This window comes from Acomys minous, assembly GCF_964271855.1.
Source record: "Acomys minous genome assembly, chromosome: 9".
In the NCBI taxonomy this organism is placed as follows: Eukaryota; Metazoa; Chordata; class Mammalia; order Rodentia; family Muridae; genus Acomys; species Acomys minous.
In genome coordinates, this window is record NC_140490.1 from 83,334,091 (window position 1) to 83,349,083 (window position 14,993).

General features: G+C 56.0%; 1 protein-coding gene across 6 annotated transcripts in view; it reads right to left on the reverse strand.

Annotated features, from left to right (window-relative positions):
* Nucleotides 1–14,708, reverse strand: part of DPP9 (dipeptidyl peptidase 9) — a 31,319-nt gene extending 16,611 nt beyond the window's left edge. The window contains exons 1-7 of one of the 6 annotated variants that reach the window (XR_014781930.1): nt 13,443–14,509; nt 13,182–13,234; nt 7,425–7,678; nt 2,013–2,125; nt 927–1,100; nt 688–856; nt 451–564 (exon numbers count right to left, since the gene is read on the reverse strand). Coding sequence is in view for 5 of the 6 variants with exons in the window: in XM_084795910.1 (XP_084652036.1) it covers nt 451–564; nt 688–856; nt 927–1,100; nt 2,013–2,125; nt 7,425–7,678; nt 13,182–13,234; nt 13,443–13,538 (973 nt within the window). In the remaining variant the exon portion in view is untranslated. Of the gene's footprint in view, nt 1–450; nt 565–687; nt 857–926; nt 1,101–2,012; nt 2,126–7,424; nt 7,679–10,459; nt 10,478–10,547; nt 10,706–13,181; nt 13,235–13,442; nt 14,510–14,571 lie in introns of those variants that run through there. The other 5 variants (XM_084795912.1, XM_084795910.1, XM_084795913.1 and 2 more) reach the window with 5 other exon arrangements.
* Nucleotides 14,709–14,993: the final 285 nt, after the last annotated feature.

Here is a 14,993-nt window from a genome sequence, read left to right on the forward strand (position 1 = left end):
AGAATCGCCCAGTGAGGGGCTGGGGGTGTGGTCAGGGTGGAGCCCCGCCTAGACTCCCCCAGTGAGGGGCTGGGGGTGTGGTCAGGGTGGAGCCCCGCCTAGACTCCCCCAGTGAGGGGCTGGGGCGTGGTCATAGTGGAGCTCAGCCTAGAATCTCCCAGTGAGGGGCTGGGGGCGTGGCCAAGGGGGTTAACCCTTGCCTAGAATCCCCCAGTGAGGGGTTGCCTATGGCTCACCTGGTGTTCTCTTATCTCCCGTGTGTAGTGATGTATGTGACTGGCAGGCCCAGGTTAGGCATGGCCTCTGTCTTCTTCCTGTCCTGTGCAGACCCTGACATGGGTATTTAATGGGTGCCTAGGTGTTGGTCCTAGGACCATATGAGCTAATTCAGTGGAGGCGCGTGAGGCCCTGGGCTGGAGTGCAATGCTGAGTGAGAATCGGGCTCCCTACCTTCCCAAGATGCCGTGGGGCACCACCAGCACCCGGTGAAGCGGTCAAACTCCTCTTGGATGACAAAGGTAGCCACACCTGCAGACTTAGGATCGTCCAAGACACTGGCTGAACCTGGAGAAGGGCACACTGCGAGTGACTCACAGCCTCCGGGAGCAAGATGCCACTCACGGCTATGACAGCCATCCTCAGAACATGTGGACGGCACCCGCAACCCTGCTCACGCCCAGGCCTCACCCTGGTGACAGAAGGTGAGCCGCCGTTCCTCCCCAGTCTCGATGTTTGCCACCCACAGGTCACTGTTGTTGATGAAGGAGAAGAAGGCGGGGTCCGCGGGGCAGATCTTGGGGTCCATGCGTGGCCCAGAGCACTGGGTCTTGATCTCCAGCGGTTTCATGGGGGACACCTGGGGACAGAGAGGTCGGGTCAGGGTGCTGGCCCCTCGTTCCCACCCCAGGACGTGGGCAGTGGCTTACCATGAAGCCGTTTTTGCCGCCATCCCTGCAGTGGAACAGGCTGTTGCTGGCCTGGAAAAGGAAGAGGCCGCTCTCGCTGTGGAAGTCGTAAGAGGTGATGCCGAAGACGCCCAGGCGCTTGCGCTCCCGCAGCAGCTCCTCCTCCCTTGAGTAGACACCATGGTGGGGTGTGGCCTGGGGACATAGGGGACAGGGCCTCTCTTGGTTTCCCCCCCCCCCGTTGTGACACGGAGCATCTCACGCTGCCCAGGGGAACTCGTGATGTTTCCGCATGCCCACCCTGAGTACCCATGGTGCCATCTGGCCCTGGCCCTTGCTGACACCCTCAATTCTGGATGTCGCAGTGGGGACCTCCCACATCCCACTCACCCAAACTCACAGCTCTACAGAACACACCCTAGGTCCCCCTGACCACCTGCCCTGGGGTCCCGGTGGGCAAGATATCTGGGCAGAAGTGTAAGGACACGGAGTGAGTCTGTTTTGTTCCAGACAAGGTTTCCCGTGGCCTGGGCTAGCCTGGAATTCACTACTTAGCAGAGGATAACCCTGAACTCCTCATCTTCCTGCCTCTAGACTGACAGGCATGCAGCACCACCACAACTGGTTTGATGGGATGGAACCATCGGGTACCAACTGAGGGTTCCATACAGTGCACCTCAGAACTGGGCAGGGGCGCAGCTCAGACCTGGGGTATGGATGAGGCAAGTGTGAACGTCTGGGTTCTGTTCCCAGCACTGCGCTATGCTGAAGTCTACCTGCCCAAACTGGGAGTGACTGGGCAAGACTCAAGTCAGGGATGGCTCGAGCATGCCACCGTGATGGTGCTACTGTTCCCGCTGAGGGACCCCAGGACCTTTGCACATGCTGGGCGAGGCTTGCCACTGAGCTGCAGCCTTGTGCAATGTTTACGGCCACAGACTAGAGCCATGCCAGGTGTTTCTTTTCCTGGGCCCCTCTGGGCAGTGATATCAATCATTAGCCAGGCCCATGAGTCAGCAGCCCTCATGTGAAGGAGCAGAGGGAGAAGTGGGTCTGATAAGTGTCCCAGTCAGAACTCTGTTTCCGGAAGTGGCATGGGTGGGTCACCTGGAAGTGGTCCAGCATCTGCTTCCAGGACAACAGCAGCAGGGCCTCCTTCCGAACCTTCTTGGGGATCTCAGAGTAGAGGAGAGAGTTCTCACGGCTGCCGTAGGGCATTCCTAGGGAAAAGTCAGAGAAAGCTCAAGAGTTGGGGGCCCCACCTGAGAGGGTATCAGGCCAGGCCTCCCTCTGTTTCTAGCCACAGCCCACGCACCTATCACTATGTCTCCCCGCCACCTCTTTCTCTGCCTTGGACCTACAAACATCCACCTGACTCTTTCTTCCAAGTGCTAGGATGACCAACATGACCTCTATTTTTTTGAGTCAGGGTCTCCCACTGACTCGGCTAGCTGGCCAGTGAGCCCCAAGTCTCCTGTTTCCTATTTCCTGGCACCAGTACTGGTGTGACAGGTACAGTCAGCACACCTGGCTTTGACATGGGGGCTGGGGATTTTTTTTGGGGGGGGGGCTGGGGATTTGAACTTGGGTTCTCACATGTATGCAGTCAGCACTTTACCCACTGAGCTGTCGCTCTGGCCCCACTGTCTGGTCACTTCTGCAGTAGGCTCTCCTATCCTGAGATCCGGGCCCCAGGGGCTGCATCACCCCCCATCTGAAGGTCAGAGAGGACAGTGGGAGAGCTCATCCCTCCTGAGGTCAGGGGTACCTCTAGAAGGTTCTTCTTTATGAGAGACCCTAGCAAAGACAGAGGACTAAAGCAGTCTCAGATGAGAGGAAGGCTAAACCTCAGGGAGAGGATGGAGGAGTGAGTGCGTGCCTGCGTGCATGCTCGCGCACACGCGTGTGCTCCCACAGTGCTCATGGCAGGTGCTTTTAGGGGGCCTTCCTGCCATGGCGGCCATGGCTCCATCCACTCCAGCCTGGATCGGGAACAACTCCAAGCCACCTTCCTCAGGCCCCTGCCCTAGGTTCCTGTGGGCGTCACCTCGGTGGGCAAATGGATTTGAGCCCTGACAGAGGGACATAATTGGTTGCTGAGGCCGGGCTGGGTTTTTGTTGCAGAAGTTTTTTTTCTTTTTTTTTTTTCTTTCTTTCTTTCTTTCTTTTTTTTTTTTTTTTTTTTTGTTGTTGTTGTTTGTTTTTCGAGACAGGGTTTCTCTGTGTAGCCTTGGCTGTCCTGGACTCACTTTGTAGACCAGGCTGGCCTCGAACTCACAGCGATCTGCCTGCCTCTGCCTTCCGAGTGCTGGGATTAAAGGCGTGCGCCACCATGCCCACTGCAGAAGCTTTTCAAACTCTTTGTAGCTGATTCCTCAGCACATTTGGGCTCAGTGCCAGACTATGCGTGTGCAAGCCCTCTCACTCTTAGCCCTGTCGCTCGCTGCACGGAACATGTGTATCCCCTCCAGGTCACTGTCCTTTCTTTTGCTTTTTGTTTGTTTGTTTTGTTTTTTGAGACAGGGTCTCTCTGTGTCGCCCTGACTGTCTTGGACTTGCTTTGTAGACCAGGCTGGCCTCGAACTCAGAGATCCACCTGCTTCTCTCTCCCGAGTGCTGGGATTACAGGTGTGCACTACCACGCCCGGCTTCTTTTTGTTGTTGTTGTTGTTTTTGGTCTTGTAGCCCAGGCTGGTCCTTGACTTGCTAGGTAGCTATGGATAACCCTGAATTCTTCCTGTTCTTCCAGACTTCCCAAATGCTGGGATGACAGGTGCAGGTGACAAGTGTATCCTCCACAGGTGGGGAAGCAGAGGTCACAGTGTGTGGCAACCCATGGAATGTAGAAGTATTGTGATTATCAGTTAAGTGGTCAGCAGAGAATGACCAGCTCCAACCATGTCTCAACTTCCTCTCTTTGGTCCAGAAGGCTGGGGACAGTGCTGGTGCTCCTCTGAGCAGGCCTGGAACACGGGGCCTTGTACAGTGACTTGTGTCTGACCTCTGCCTCACTCCATTTCTGCGGCTGCCTGGACTGTTTTGTTTTGTTGTGATTTTCTGAGACAGGGTCAGTGTGTGTCCAGGAACTCGTTATGTAGCCCAGGCTGTCCTGGAACTTGCTATGTACACCAGGCTAGCCTGGAACTATTATGTAGACTAGGCTGACCCTTGAACTCTCTATGTAGACCAGGCTAGGCTTGAACTCACAGAGATCACCTGCCTCTCCTAAGTGCTGGGATAAAGCCTGTGTCTCACACCTTTAAGAGTACAGCCCAGGGCCAATGAGAGGGCCCAGTGGGTGCAGGTACCTGCCACCAAGACTGATGACCTGAGTCCTGGGACCCACATGATGTAACATGGGAGTAACAAACTCCCATATGTTGTCCTCTGACCTCCACACATATGCCACATGTGCCACGACATACATGTGTACCTCCCCCACACAAACAACTAAGAAATGCGGGAAGTAAGACATTTTGAGATGTGAATTGTCCCTTATTCATACTAAAGGCCCACTCTAAGCCAGTGGGGTAGCGGTTCCTCAGCAGTAGCCTATGCTCTGGACCACTGCTGCCCTTGGGGCTTCCGAACAGGAAGTCCAAGGCGAGTCTGTGCTGAGGACATCAAAGCCACCTCCCCTCCATGGCTTATTAACAAGCAGTTCTACCAATGGCTTGAGCCAGTGTATTCCTGAACAGGCCTCCAGTGCCTACAGCAAAGCCCATGGTGCCTGGCACTGAAAGCAAGGGTGGAGCTGACTGCTGACAGCTGACAGCCCTCGCTCAGCCTCTGCTGCGCTGCCTACCTGAGGGCTCTGCCCTCACACACACACTACCCACTTCAACTCCTCACCCTACCCAGCCCCAGGCGTGGTAGGTGCCCTGGGCACACACTCACACTCTAGTTACCCTGGAGTGTGGCCTTGGCCAACCTGGCAGGAACCAACCTGGACCAGAGTGTTCTTTGCATCTTGAACCCAAGACAGGAGACCAGAGTCCAGGCCTTTCCAGACCCTGAGGCCTCTCTGCTCTGCTGGCAACAGAGTAGGCTAACAGCACGGGCTGGCAGGTCCCCTCAGGGCTCGGCCCATCCTTCCCAGAGGACCCATGACTGACTCTCTATGCCCCAAACAGTCAACCTGAGCCCGTGAGGACGGAGGTCTTCAGGAGTGACAGGGTCAGGCACACTCTCAGAACAACAGTGGACCCCTCAGCCAGGGACTCGGCCACCTAAGCCTTAGTGACACCTGACACAAGGACATGGGATAAAGTCTCAGAGGGATCAGGAGGTGCTCTGAGGCTCGTGCTACCAGGTAGCAGTCAGTGAGACGATGGAGTCAGCTAGAGAGAACTGGCCATCACCACAGACTTCTGCGCTCCTTGGCATGTGTTCAGGGTCCTGTCTACACTACACATTCATCTACGGCCCTCCAACACCCTGCACTGAACCCTGGGGTCAAGCGCATCTCAGCCCAGATGCATGCAGAGGCCACATGTGAATGACCAGGCTCAAAGACCTGAGCCAATCTCATTCTCTCTCTAAGAGGCCCCGCCCACTAGGGCGGACACATAGATGACTTGAATACTCATCCTAGCTAAGCCAATCAGAGTCCTTCTCCAGAAACCCTATAAACTCAAAGCTACACCTACCCCAGCCCACATGGTCCAGCCTACAAGAGACAGATTCCTCCCAGAAACATGGAGAAAGTGGGTGAGACTTTACAATCCTACTCCAAGCACACAGAAGGAAGAGTTAATGGGACTGAGGCTGAGCCAATCGGATTCCCAGGAACCTGGAGCCAGAAGGTCAATTCCTCCCCCCAATCGCTGCCCCCCCCCCAACCCGCTCCACTGGTGGGAAGACAGGAGACCTGAGGTGCTAGGTGGACCCAAAGCCGAAGTTAGGATCTTACAAGGCTCTGTGTTACAGGCACCTCATTCTGAGCCTCGTGGCATTATGTCCTGGCTCCCTAAACTGTCTTAAGGTCACTACTACCAGGTACACTTTGTGGCTGAGAGCTCAGAGGATTCTGTTCTTTCTCACAGTCCTGGGAGGCTGAGAGATCCCGAGAGAGAGAGAGAGAGAGAGAGAGAGAGAGAGAGAGAGAGTGTGAGCTGGAGCCTGGGGCCTTTGTTGAGACAGGTCTCTGCAGCTGTGGGCGTATTAAGGCTCTCAGACTCGGGAGAAGAGCCGATGCCATGAGCATCTTCAGAAGACTGAGGCAAAGAGGGAAATCTCAGACAGAAAGAGAAGAAGGCCATGTATTCACAGAGGCAGAGATGCTCCCATGTGGCCACAAGCAGATGGGTGTTACCCACGTCACAGGAAGGTCCTGCCCAGAGCTCTGGCTGCCCGCTTCCTTTCAACAGGTGCAGGCTGAGGCTAACTCACCAAAGACAGACCAGGCAATGAGTGGGTGGGGCTACCACTGAAAGCGAGGATCCTGCGGCCTCAGGTGGAGAAGGCCACTACCTGCTGTCTGACCTGAGGCAATCCTGTCCTCCTGGCCCAGCTATGATAAGAGCCTCAGAAGCATCTCCTGCTTTCCTCTGTGGTAGCGTGACCATGCACCCGGCTGTTGTGGCTCACAGCTGACACAGTCACTCGGCCGACTGATGACATCAAGCCGGCTTGTTCTCAACTACTCTGCATTTTCAGTTTGGTGACTTCTTCCTGGGACAGCTCTGAGGAGGAAGCACGGGGGTAGTGGGAAGAGGACAGCCACCCAGTGTCCGTCTTGATTCCTGTCATCCATGTATAGCCAGGGGTAGGCAGGTGACAATGTTCGTTTATCCATGTATTCAAATGCTGAGGGCCCCTGACGCGTACAGACGTGGTCTTGGGGACCAAGGCCACAAGACCAGCAGCAACAAGACTGGCTTGGAAGATGACCAGAACCATGCCTTAAAAGTGTTTTTCTCAACTGTATGTGGTGACACCAACCTCCAGGAATCCTGGCCACCCACAAGTGGCCCAGCCTGGTGTCACAGTACAAGGGGACCGTACCTCTAGTCACCAGCACAAGTTACACTGTTTGCAAACGAAAGACTAGATGATTTCCAGAAGGTTCTTTTTTTTTCTTTTTCTTTTCTTTCTGTCTTTTGTTGTTGTTGTTGTTTGTTTTGTTTTGTTTTTCAAAGCAGGGTTTCTCCGTGTAGTCCTGGCTGTCCTAGACTAGCTTTATAGACCAGGCTGGTCTCGAACTCACAGAGATCCACCTGCCTCTGCCTCCCAAGTGCTGGGATTAAAGGCTGCGCCACCACCACCTGGCCCAGAGGGTTCTTTCTTTTAGCTCTATAACCCTTTAGGCCTAGGACAGTGTCTGGGCACTGCACACGCTGGGAGCAGTTTCTCAGCTCAGAGCCACCTGAATAACCCTGAACTGTCACCTACCTGCATGGCTGACCTTAGAAGTGAACCAACACTGTCTGCCCCAGGCTGGTCGCTCCTGAACGAAACCTTTGGGCGCCTGGGGCCTGGCAGCATAGGGGAAAGGGGCGGGGGTGGGGGGTGGCTTACCCAGGTAATAGAGCCGGTGAGAGTGGGGGCCAGACTCGTCGGGCTTCTGTACGAATTGGAAGTCGTGGGGGGCCTTGCTGATGATGAGGCCCGACGACTTGCGGCTACCATGGATGATGCTGCGCAGCCCGTCCCACGAGTGCTTCTGCACACAGAAGCGCGCTGCCGTGTCATCCATGTCGCCGGCCGCCACCTGCTCAGCTGGGGAGACCCCGCTGGACATCTTCTGCGGCTCCTGTGCTGGCAGCGAGAAGCTGTGCAAGGAGACGGTGCAAAGCGTAAGGTGGGGGGGGGGGGGGGAGGCGCTGTCTTCCTGACAAGCGGCCCTCACGGCGGACGCTTCTTCATCAGTCATTCTGGGCAGTTACACTGTTACAAGGATCTCTCAAGTTGTTGCAACTTGTTGCCTCTACCCTTCTCAAAGCCAAGGCTCTGCTAGTAACACTGGATCCCACCTGAGCGGCACCACTCAGTCATCTGAAAAACCCTTCCTGGTCTTCCATCCCTTGGTTGAGTTGCGCCTCAGGGTGGAGCCACCACCTAAAATTCCCCCAATGAGATCAGACATGGAGCTCCTGCCTAGAATCCTCTAGCTGGGGCTTGATCAGGGATGGATGCTAGACTAATAGGAACTCAAGGCTGCAAGAAGCACAGAACAGGCTGGGTGTGATGGCGCACGCCTTTAATCCCAGCACCCAGGAGGTAGAGGCAGGTGGATCGCTGTGAGTTCGAGGCCAGCGTGGTCTACAAAGTGAGTCCAGGACAGTCCAGGCTACACAGAGAAACCCTGTCTTGAAAAACCAAAACAAAAAAACCATACAACATGGGCTGGAGAGATGGCTCTTCCAAAGGCCTGAGTTCAATTCTCAGCAACCACATGGTGGCTCACAATCACCTACAATGAGGTCTGGTGCCCTCTTCTGGCCTGCAGGCAGATCACTGTATACATAATAAATAAATCTTAGAAGGAGGGGAAGGGGGAGAGAGAGGAGGAGGAGGAGAAGAAGGAGGAAGAAGAGGAGGAGGAGGAAATGAAGAACCAGAAGCACACAACAAAAACCCACTGTGTTTCCTGGTGTTTGAGGCCCCCCTCCTACGCCCCCCAGACTCTTGCACATGCCCCTCTTCATACCTGTGCCTAGAGAAGCCAGGCCTTACTCAGATCCTCAGAGAAGGCAGACCCCTTTTACTCCTATGGCAGGGTACATGTCATCCTTTCTGGGCTGGGCTTTTTCATCCTAGGTTGACTAACATCTAAACCAATCTCAGGAAAGTATTAAATAGGTCCTTAGGAACCTTCTAGTGCCATCCTATTCTGAGATGGGTTCAATAGTCTGTCCCTGTCCACCTGGCTGTCGCTTTCCCTCAAGCGTTTTCACCATGGTTACTTGATGGATGCCTGCCCCGCCCCACTTCTGTCCCGCTCTTTGCTTGTGGAACCCAGCACCCCACGGACATCACTGACAATGAACAAATGCTTGAGGCTTCCAGATGAAAAGCCAGCCATGTCACTGCACACAGGGGACACCCACAGGAACCTTCACATAGACATCATCCAGGGGACAGTGTCCTCCAAGCCACCCTTGTCCATGGCTGAGAGTGGCCACCAAGCCAGCAGCTCTCTCCCCGTCACTGCCACTGGGCTCAGCTCAGTCTGAGCGGAGCTGGACCAACCAGGCAAATATTTGCTTTATAGAAATCTAAACACCTACTCGAGCCAGTGACCCAGTTCTAGACGTGCCAGAGCGGCTGGAAAAAAGCTCCAGGAACCTCTGCAACTGTGCCCACCTGGCCTCAGCACTGGCAGGCGGTAAGAACTGAAGGTGGCACCAAAAAAGGGTCAGGACTGTGGGGGCAGTCGGTGGAGGGGCCCATGGCACAGCTGGTCAGCTGCTGTCCAGTTCCTCAGCAACAGACCACCGTGGCTGGGCTGGCCACACCTTTAACCCCAGCAGAGGAAAACATCTCCGAGTCCCAAGTTAGCCTGCGCTGCGCAGTAAGACCATGTCTCAAACAAAGAGACCCACAGAGCCTGGCATGGTGGCGGTGGCACACATTTGTGACCCCGGCACGCAGAAGCCAAAGCAAGATGATTGATGACAAGTCCCATCCAAGTCATAGGTGACACGGTCTCAAACCCAAACCCAGGGGGAAGTGTGCAGGTGGCTGGTACTTGGGACCTGATTTCCACCCAGGCCCACTTTTTAAAATGGAGAGAGGAAAATGACTTCACAAAAGGGCCTCCAGGGTTTCCTCAGGACACGCAAGCCCACACAGGCACTCACAGACATTAATCAATGAAAGGGGGAAAAAAATCAGAAATAAGCCTCACATAGTTAGGTGATAGCAGTAACGGCTCAGGGTGCCTTAAAAGGTGCAGGAGAGAGGCTGGAGAGATGGCTCAGAGGTTAAGAGCACTGACTGTTCATCCAGAGGTCCTGAGTTCAATTCCCAACAACGACATGGTGGCTCACAACCATCTATAATGTGATCTGATGCCCCCTCTTCTGGCATGTGGGCAGAGCAATGTATGCATAATAATAAATAAATCTTTAAAAAAAAAAAAAAGTACAGGAGGGAAGTGATGACGTCAACGTGAGAGCCAGGCTGGTCAACAGACATTTCACTCTGACTTATAGGAGCCCATTGTACATATGGAGAAACTGAGGCAAGAGCTCCTGCTCTCAATTCACTCTGCCTTACTGTGACTACCAGCAGCAAAATAAGTCCCTGAAAGGCGAGTGTGGCGGAAACCTTGGACAGGACAGAAAGGAACCTCCCCAAGCAGCAGGCTCACCCCACCAGGCTCGGTTTTCTCCCTCCCCCACAGGGCATGGCCATGGCAGTTGCTCAAGAGATGCTCTGAGAATTCAGATCAGAAACCACAGGTGTGCCAGGGTCCTTGAGTCAAAGACCCCAGAGGAGACCAGGGATTCCCAGAGCTGCAGTCTAGCCTCAGGGTAGTCGGAAGCCAGGGGCAAGGACAGGTAGGAGCAGTTGGCAGACAAGCCCACAGATCTGACTGGCTTAAGTACCTTCATTCTGGCCCAGCCCAGCTTACAGCAGGAAACACAAATTGTGCCCTGTGGGTGCCCTTCAGGCGCTGTTAGAATCCCATCACACCTGCACAGGCGAGAGCCTAGGAGGGCCTCTTGCCTTGAGTCATCGCAGAGGGCCCAGGCCGCAAAGATCCGCTCCAGGAGACTCAAAACGAAATGAGACATCGGGGAGCTTTGGGATGTGTTCTAGCACCTTCCAGCGTGAGCTCCAGCCAGGCTATTGCTTAACTGTGCCACTTGCCTCTCTACTATATCCCAGTGCGAAATGGGGACCCAGAGAGGGGTTGGGGAATTAAACAGGTGGCAGCAAGGCCTCCGCCTGCACCAACCTGCCCCGCAGTGCAGTTCCCGCGCAAGAGTTTACACAGCTGGGGGTGAAGTCGATGCCAAGCCACTTAACCCAGCCACCTACACTTCCCTCCCACCCGCCCATCAGTGGCCTGAAAAGCCACCAGGAAACAAGGTTGAAAACTCTTGGTCAAGCTGGAAGCAACCGACTTTTACACACCTGACTTCCTGCCTTAGACCCCAGAGGGAGCCCCTGGGAAGGAAGAGGGCAGGGTCATTGAAGAGGCTGGTGATGTGGGGGCGGGGGGGGGAGAACCCCGGAGTTCAGGTGAAGAGGCATGGCAGCTGGAAGGTGGTGACTGGCAGATGCCCCACAGTACAGGGAGTCCAGAGACAGAGGACCTGTGTCCTCCCTGAGCTGTCCTGGCTCATGCCCAGCACTTCGGGGACCAAGACTAGGTCTCACAGGGTGTGGCTTCATGAGACACAGGGAAACATTGGTGTCAGGACCACAGGTGCCAGGGTCACCGCGCCTAGACCTTTTATCTTGGGAGGACCAGCCCTAGACACCCCCATCTTCCCCTCCTGCCACCTGGAAGAAGAGATGGAGAATAAGAAAAATGACGGCCGGGCCGGGCCAGGTGGCTCACACCTTTAATCTCAGCACTCAGAAGGCAGAGGCAGGCAGGCAGATCTTTGGGAGTTTGGGGCCAGCCTGGTCTACAAAGAGAGTTCTAGGATAGCCTGGGCTGTTGTACAGAGAAAACCTATCTTAAAAAAAAAAAGAAAGAAAGAAAGAGAAAAATGAGGAGATAGAGGAAGAAGAGATGGAGGAGGAGATGGAGAAAGAATAGAGTCTGGAGACACTGTGGAGCACTCTGACATGACAGGACACATAACCCAGAGTGCCCTGGTCCTTGGGTACCAGCAGAGGGAGAGCAGGTGCAGGGGGCTCCTAAACTCCACCAGCGGGGCCCAACTCTACCCGACGTGGGCCTCCCTCACCTTCTTCTCCATCCTCGTAATCCAGATGCAACTTGACCTTTAACCCTGACCCACTGACTGGCACCAGGGACCATTGGAGGGTCTGCAATGCCAACAGTTCACCTCTGCCTTCAGGCGGGTACTGGGGACCAGGGACACCCAGTGCTAAGAGTCTCCCTGGGTCCCAAGCAACAGCATCTTTGGGGGTGTGAAGCCGCTGAGCACCCTCCTGTCTCCAGGGTACCTCAGCACCCAAGGCCACCATCGCCTGCACTTCAGACTTTCACCCCAAACCAAGCCCAAACACACCTTTTCCTGTTTGTCTCAACATCTTGTGTGTACGGGGTTGGGGGTGGGGAGGGCTGAGACCACAGAGCTGATGAGCTCTGTTGCTCTCTCTCCCCTAAGACAGGGGAGACACTTCCAGCGCAGGGGACTGTGGAGACAGAATGGCACCCCCAAGGCAGGTGCTCACCCTGCATGCCACCTAGGAAATACTAGGAAAACTTACTTGGATGACATTATGGTCTTGAGGTAGGTAACTCTGCCAACTAGGGACCCCACGAGATGTCTGGGGACATGTGTGGCTGTCCTGACCAGAACTTGGTCAGGAGTGGGTGGAGGCCTGGGACAACTTCAGGACCTCACAGGGCCCAGGATGCCTCACAAGAGAACAACCCATCCCAGAAGAAGGACAGCTTCCCCCCCCCCAAGCAGCACTCCATCAGTGTCTAAAGGCACAACCCACTGTCCCCTCTGAATTACTGTCCCCAGTCACCACCCAGATGCCTTCTCAGAAGAGTCTGACAGCCTTCCAGATATTTGATGCCACCTGGACACAGAATGGACATGTCACCAGTGTTCTCTGTCCAGTGCTGAAAAGCAGGGCTTCCCATGTTAGAGAAAAGGATTCAACCCCCAGCTTAGCCACATCTGTGCTGTGACCCTGGAGAAGCAGCAACCCTCTCTGTGCCTCAATCTCCCAAAGCTATCGAATTGGAACCACAATACTTAGGCCTGGGGCTGGGGATTGACGGGAGTTCGCACACAGAAGGTTTTCATAATGACAGCTGTCAGCCGAATGAGCCACTTAAAATCACACCCAACTGGTCTTTCTGAGGCAAAACGTACCACAGAGATTGATGCCCACGTGCTGGGTGCTGTGTCATATGAACTCGGAAGAGGGGGCCAAGCCCCCCTAAACCTAGCTTACTGGCAACTCTTCTTTTTTCCCCCCATCCCCCAGTCTTTGGAGGGCAACTGCAGTGAGGGAAGTGGGGAAGTGTCAGATGTGCAAAACACTGCAGCAGGCACCGCAACTCCGGGGTCCCTAACCCCCAAGGCACTTTCTCTCAACCTGTACGTTCCAGAGCAAGCCCCGGCCCACCCCAGAGCCTGCCTCGATGCCGATCCCAGCACAACTGACCTTCTAAAGGGTCCGAGGAGCTTCCATGGCAGCTGCAGGCGAGGGGCACGGACCTTGACAGAACAAATGTGGCGTTAAGGTGGGCCGACGGGAAAAGCTAGCGGGAATGGAGGGTTTGGTGAAGATGGGGGCTGGCGAGGATGAGGGGCTTGGCGAGGATGAGGGGCTGGCGAGGATGGAGCGGTTGGTGAGGACTGGGGGACCGGTGAGGATGGTAAGGATGGAGGGGGCCAGTGATGTGCTTGGCGTCTTCTCACTCACTTTCCATGCGGGCGGGAGTCTCCGCCTGTGCGGCCTAACCCTATCTACCTGGCTAGACTCTAACTGAGCCTCCCAGCCCCTCGGGGCTGCCAGCATGCCCTGGGTTTCACTTGGAAGAGACGTGTCCCTCAGCGCCCGGTCTCCCCGGGACCCGGCCGGGAACTGGTGACTGTGGTCCACACCTCCTCCTGGGCACCAGTCCCAGCTCCTCGAAAGCACGTTGGTGATTGCCCAGGGGGCTCCCAAGGGAGCCTGGTGGGAGGCAGCGAGAGGACCACTGGGATGGAAGGCTGGGCTATCGAGTGCACGGGGAAGGGTATGGGCGGGCCTAAGGCCTGGACCCTGAGGGTGAGGCTAAAGATGCGGGGGACTGAAGCCGGAAGCTGAGGCTGAGGACCAAGGGGGCTCAAGCTAATCAGCGAAAGAAAAGGGTGAGACAGAGGATGTGACTAGAGTCTGGGAGGGTATCAAGCTTTGCGTGGGACAACGTGGAAACTGAGGCAAAGGATAAGGGCTGAGGGCTAAGGGCTGAGGGATCAGGTTTCGGGAGAATCAAGCTGGGGTTGATCAGTCTTAGAGGAGTAAGGCTAGTAGGGTCATTTGGAGAGGTTCATGCTGGGGCTGTCAAGCTTTGGGGTGTCCAGATTGAAAGGGACAATCTGGGCAAGCAGGCCTTGATAGAACAAGTTAGCGGGATCAAGTTTTGGGGATCAGGCTTGAGGGATCAAGCTCGAAGGGGCGTCAGGTTTGGGGGGGAATAAGGCTTGGAAGGGATCAGGCTTGCGGGGATCCGGATTTGGGAGATCAAAATGGGAGAGGATGAGGGCTTGAGGGGATCAGATTCCGGGGGTTGGGGGTGGGATGAGGCCGGGAGGGAGGGTTTGAAGGAGACGAGGCTGGCAGAGGCTGGCGGAGGCTGCGCGGACGCCGGGCTGAGCCGCGCTGTGCGATGAAGCTGGCGGCTGCGTCTCCGCAGCGGTGCGGCAGCAGCTCCTGGGCGCGGCCCGGAACGGGCGAAGCGCGGCGATCGGGGCGGCGGGGACGACGAGGACAGGGCGCGCGGTGCCGAGGCGGGCGGACGGCGCCAGCCGGGGCGGGAGGCGGCGAGCCGGGGCCGGACGCTGCTCACCGGGGCGCGGGGCGGAGGACGAGCTGGGCAAGGCGTCCCCGGGGCCGGCGGCGCCTCACGAGCGACGCTCCATGCCCCGGACGAGGGCCCGGAAGTGGCGGGCGCGGGGGGACAGCGAAGGCGGCGGACACCGGGGGGGGGGGGGGGACCCGCCGGCTGCGCCTCCTTTGACCCGGAAGTTGAGCTGCAAAAGCGGCAGCTTCTGATTGGATAACATCAGGGAGGAACCAACATCTACGAAGCTCTAGGGGCGCAATGTGCGGGAGTGACTCGGGAAGGACAGCAAAACCGATGTCGCCGCGCTGTCCGGGAGAGGATTGCGGGGTGGACACCCCTGCACCGCTTCCTGTCAGCCAACCCGACCCTGAGGTGACACCAATTAAATAGATACGGGAATGGAAGACTGAGGTTGTGGTGGCTTA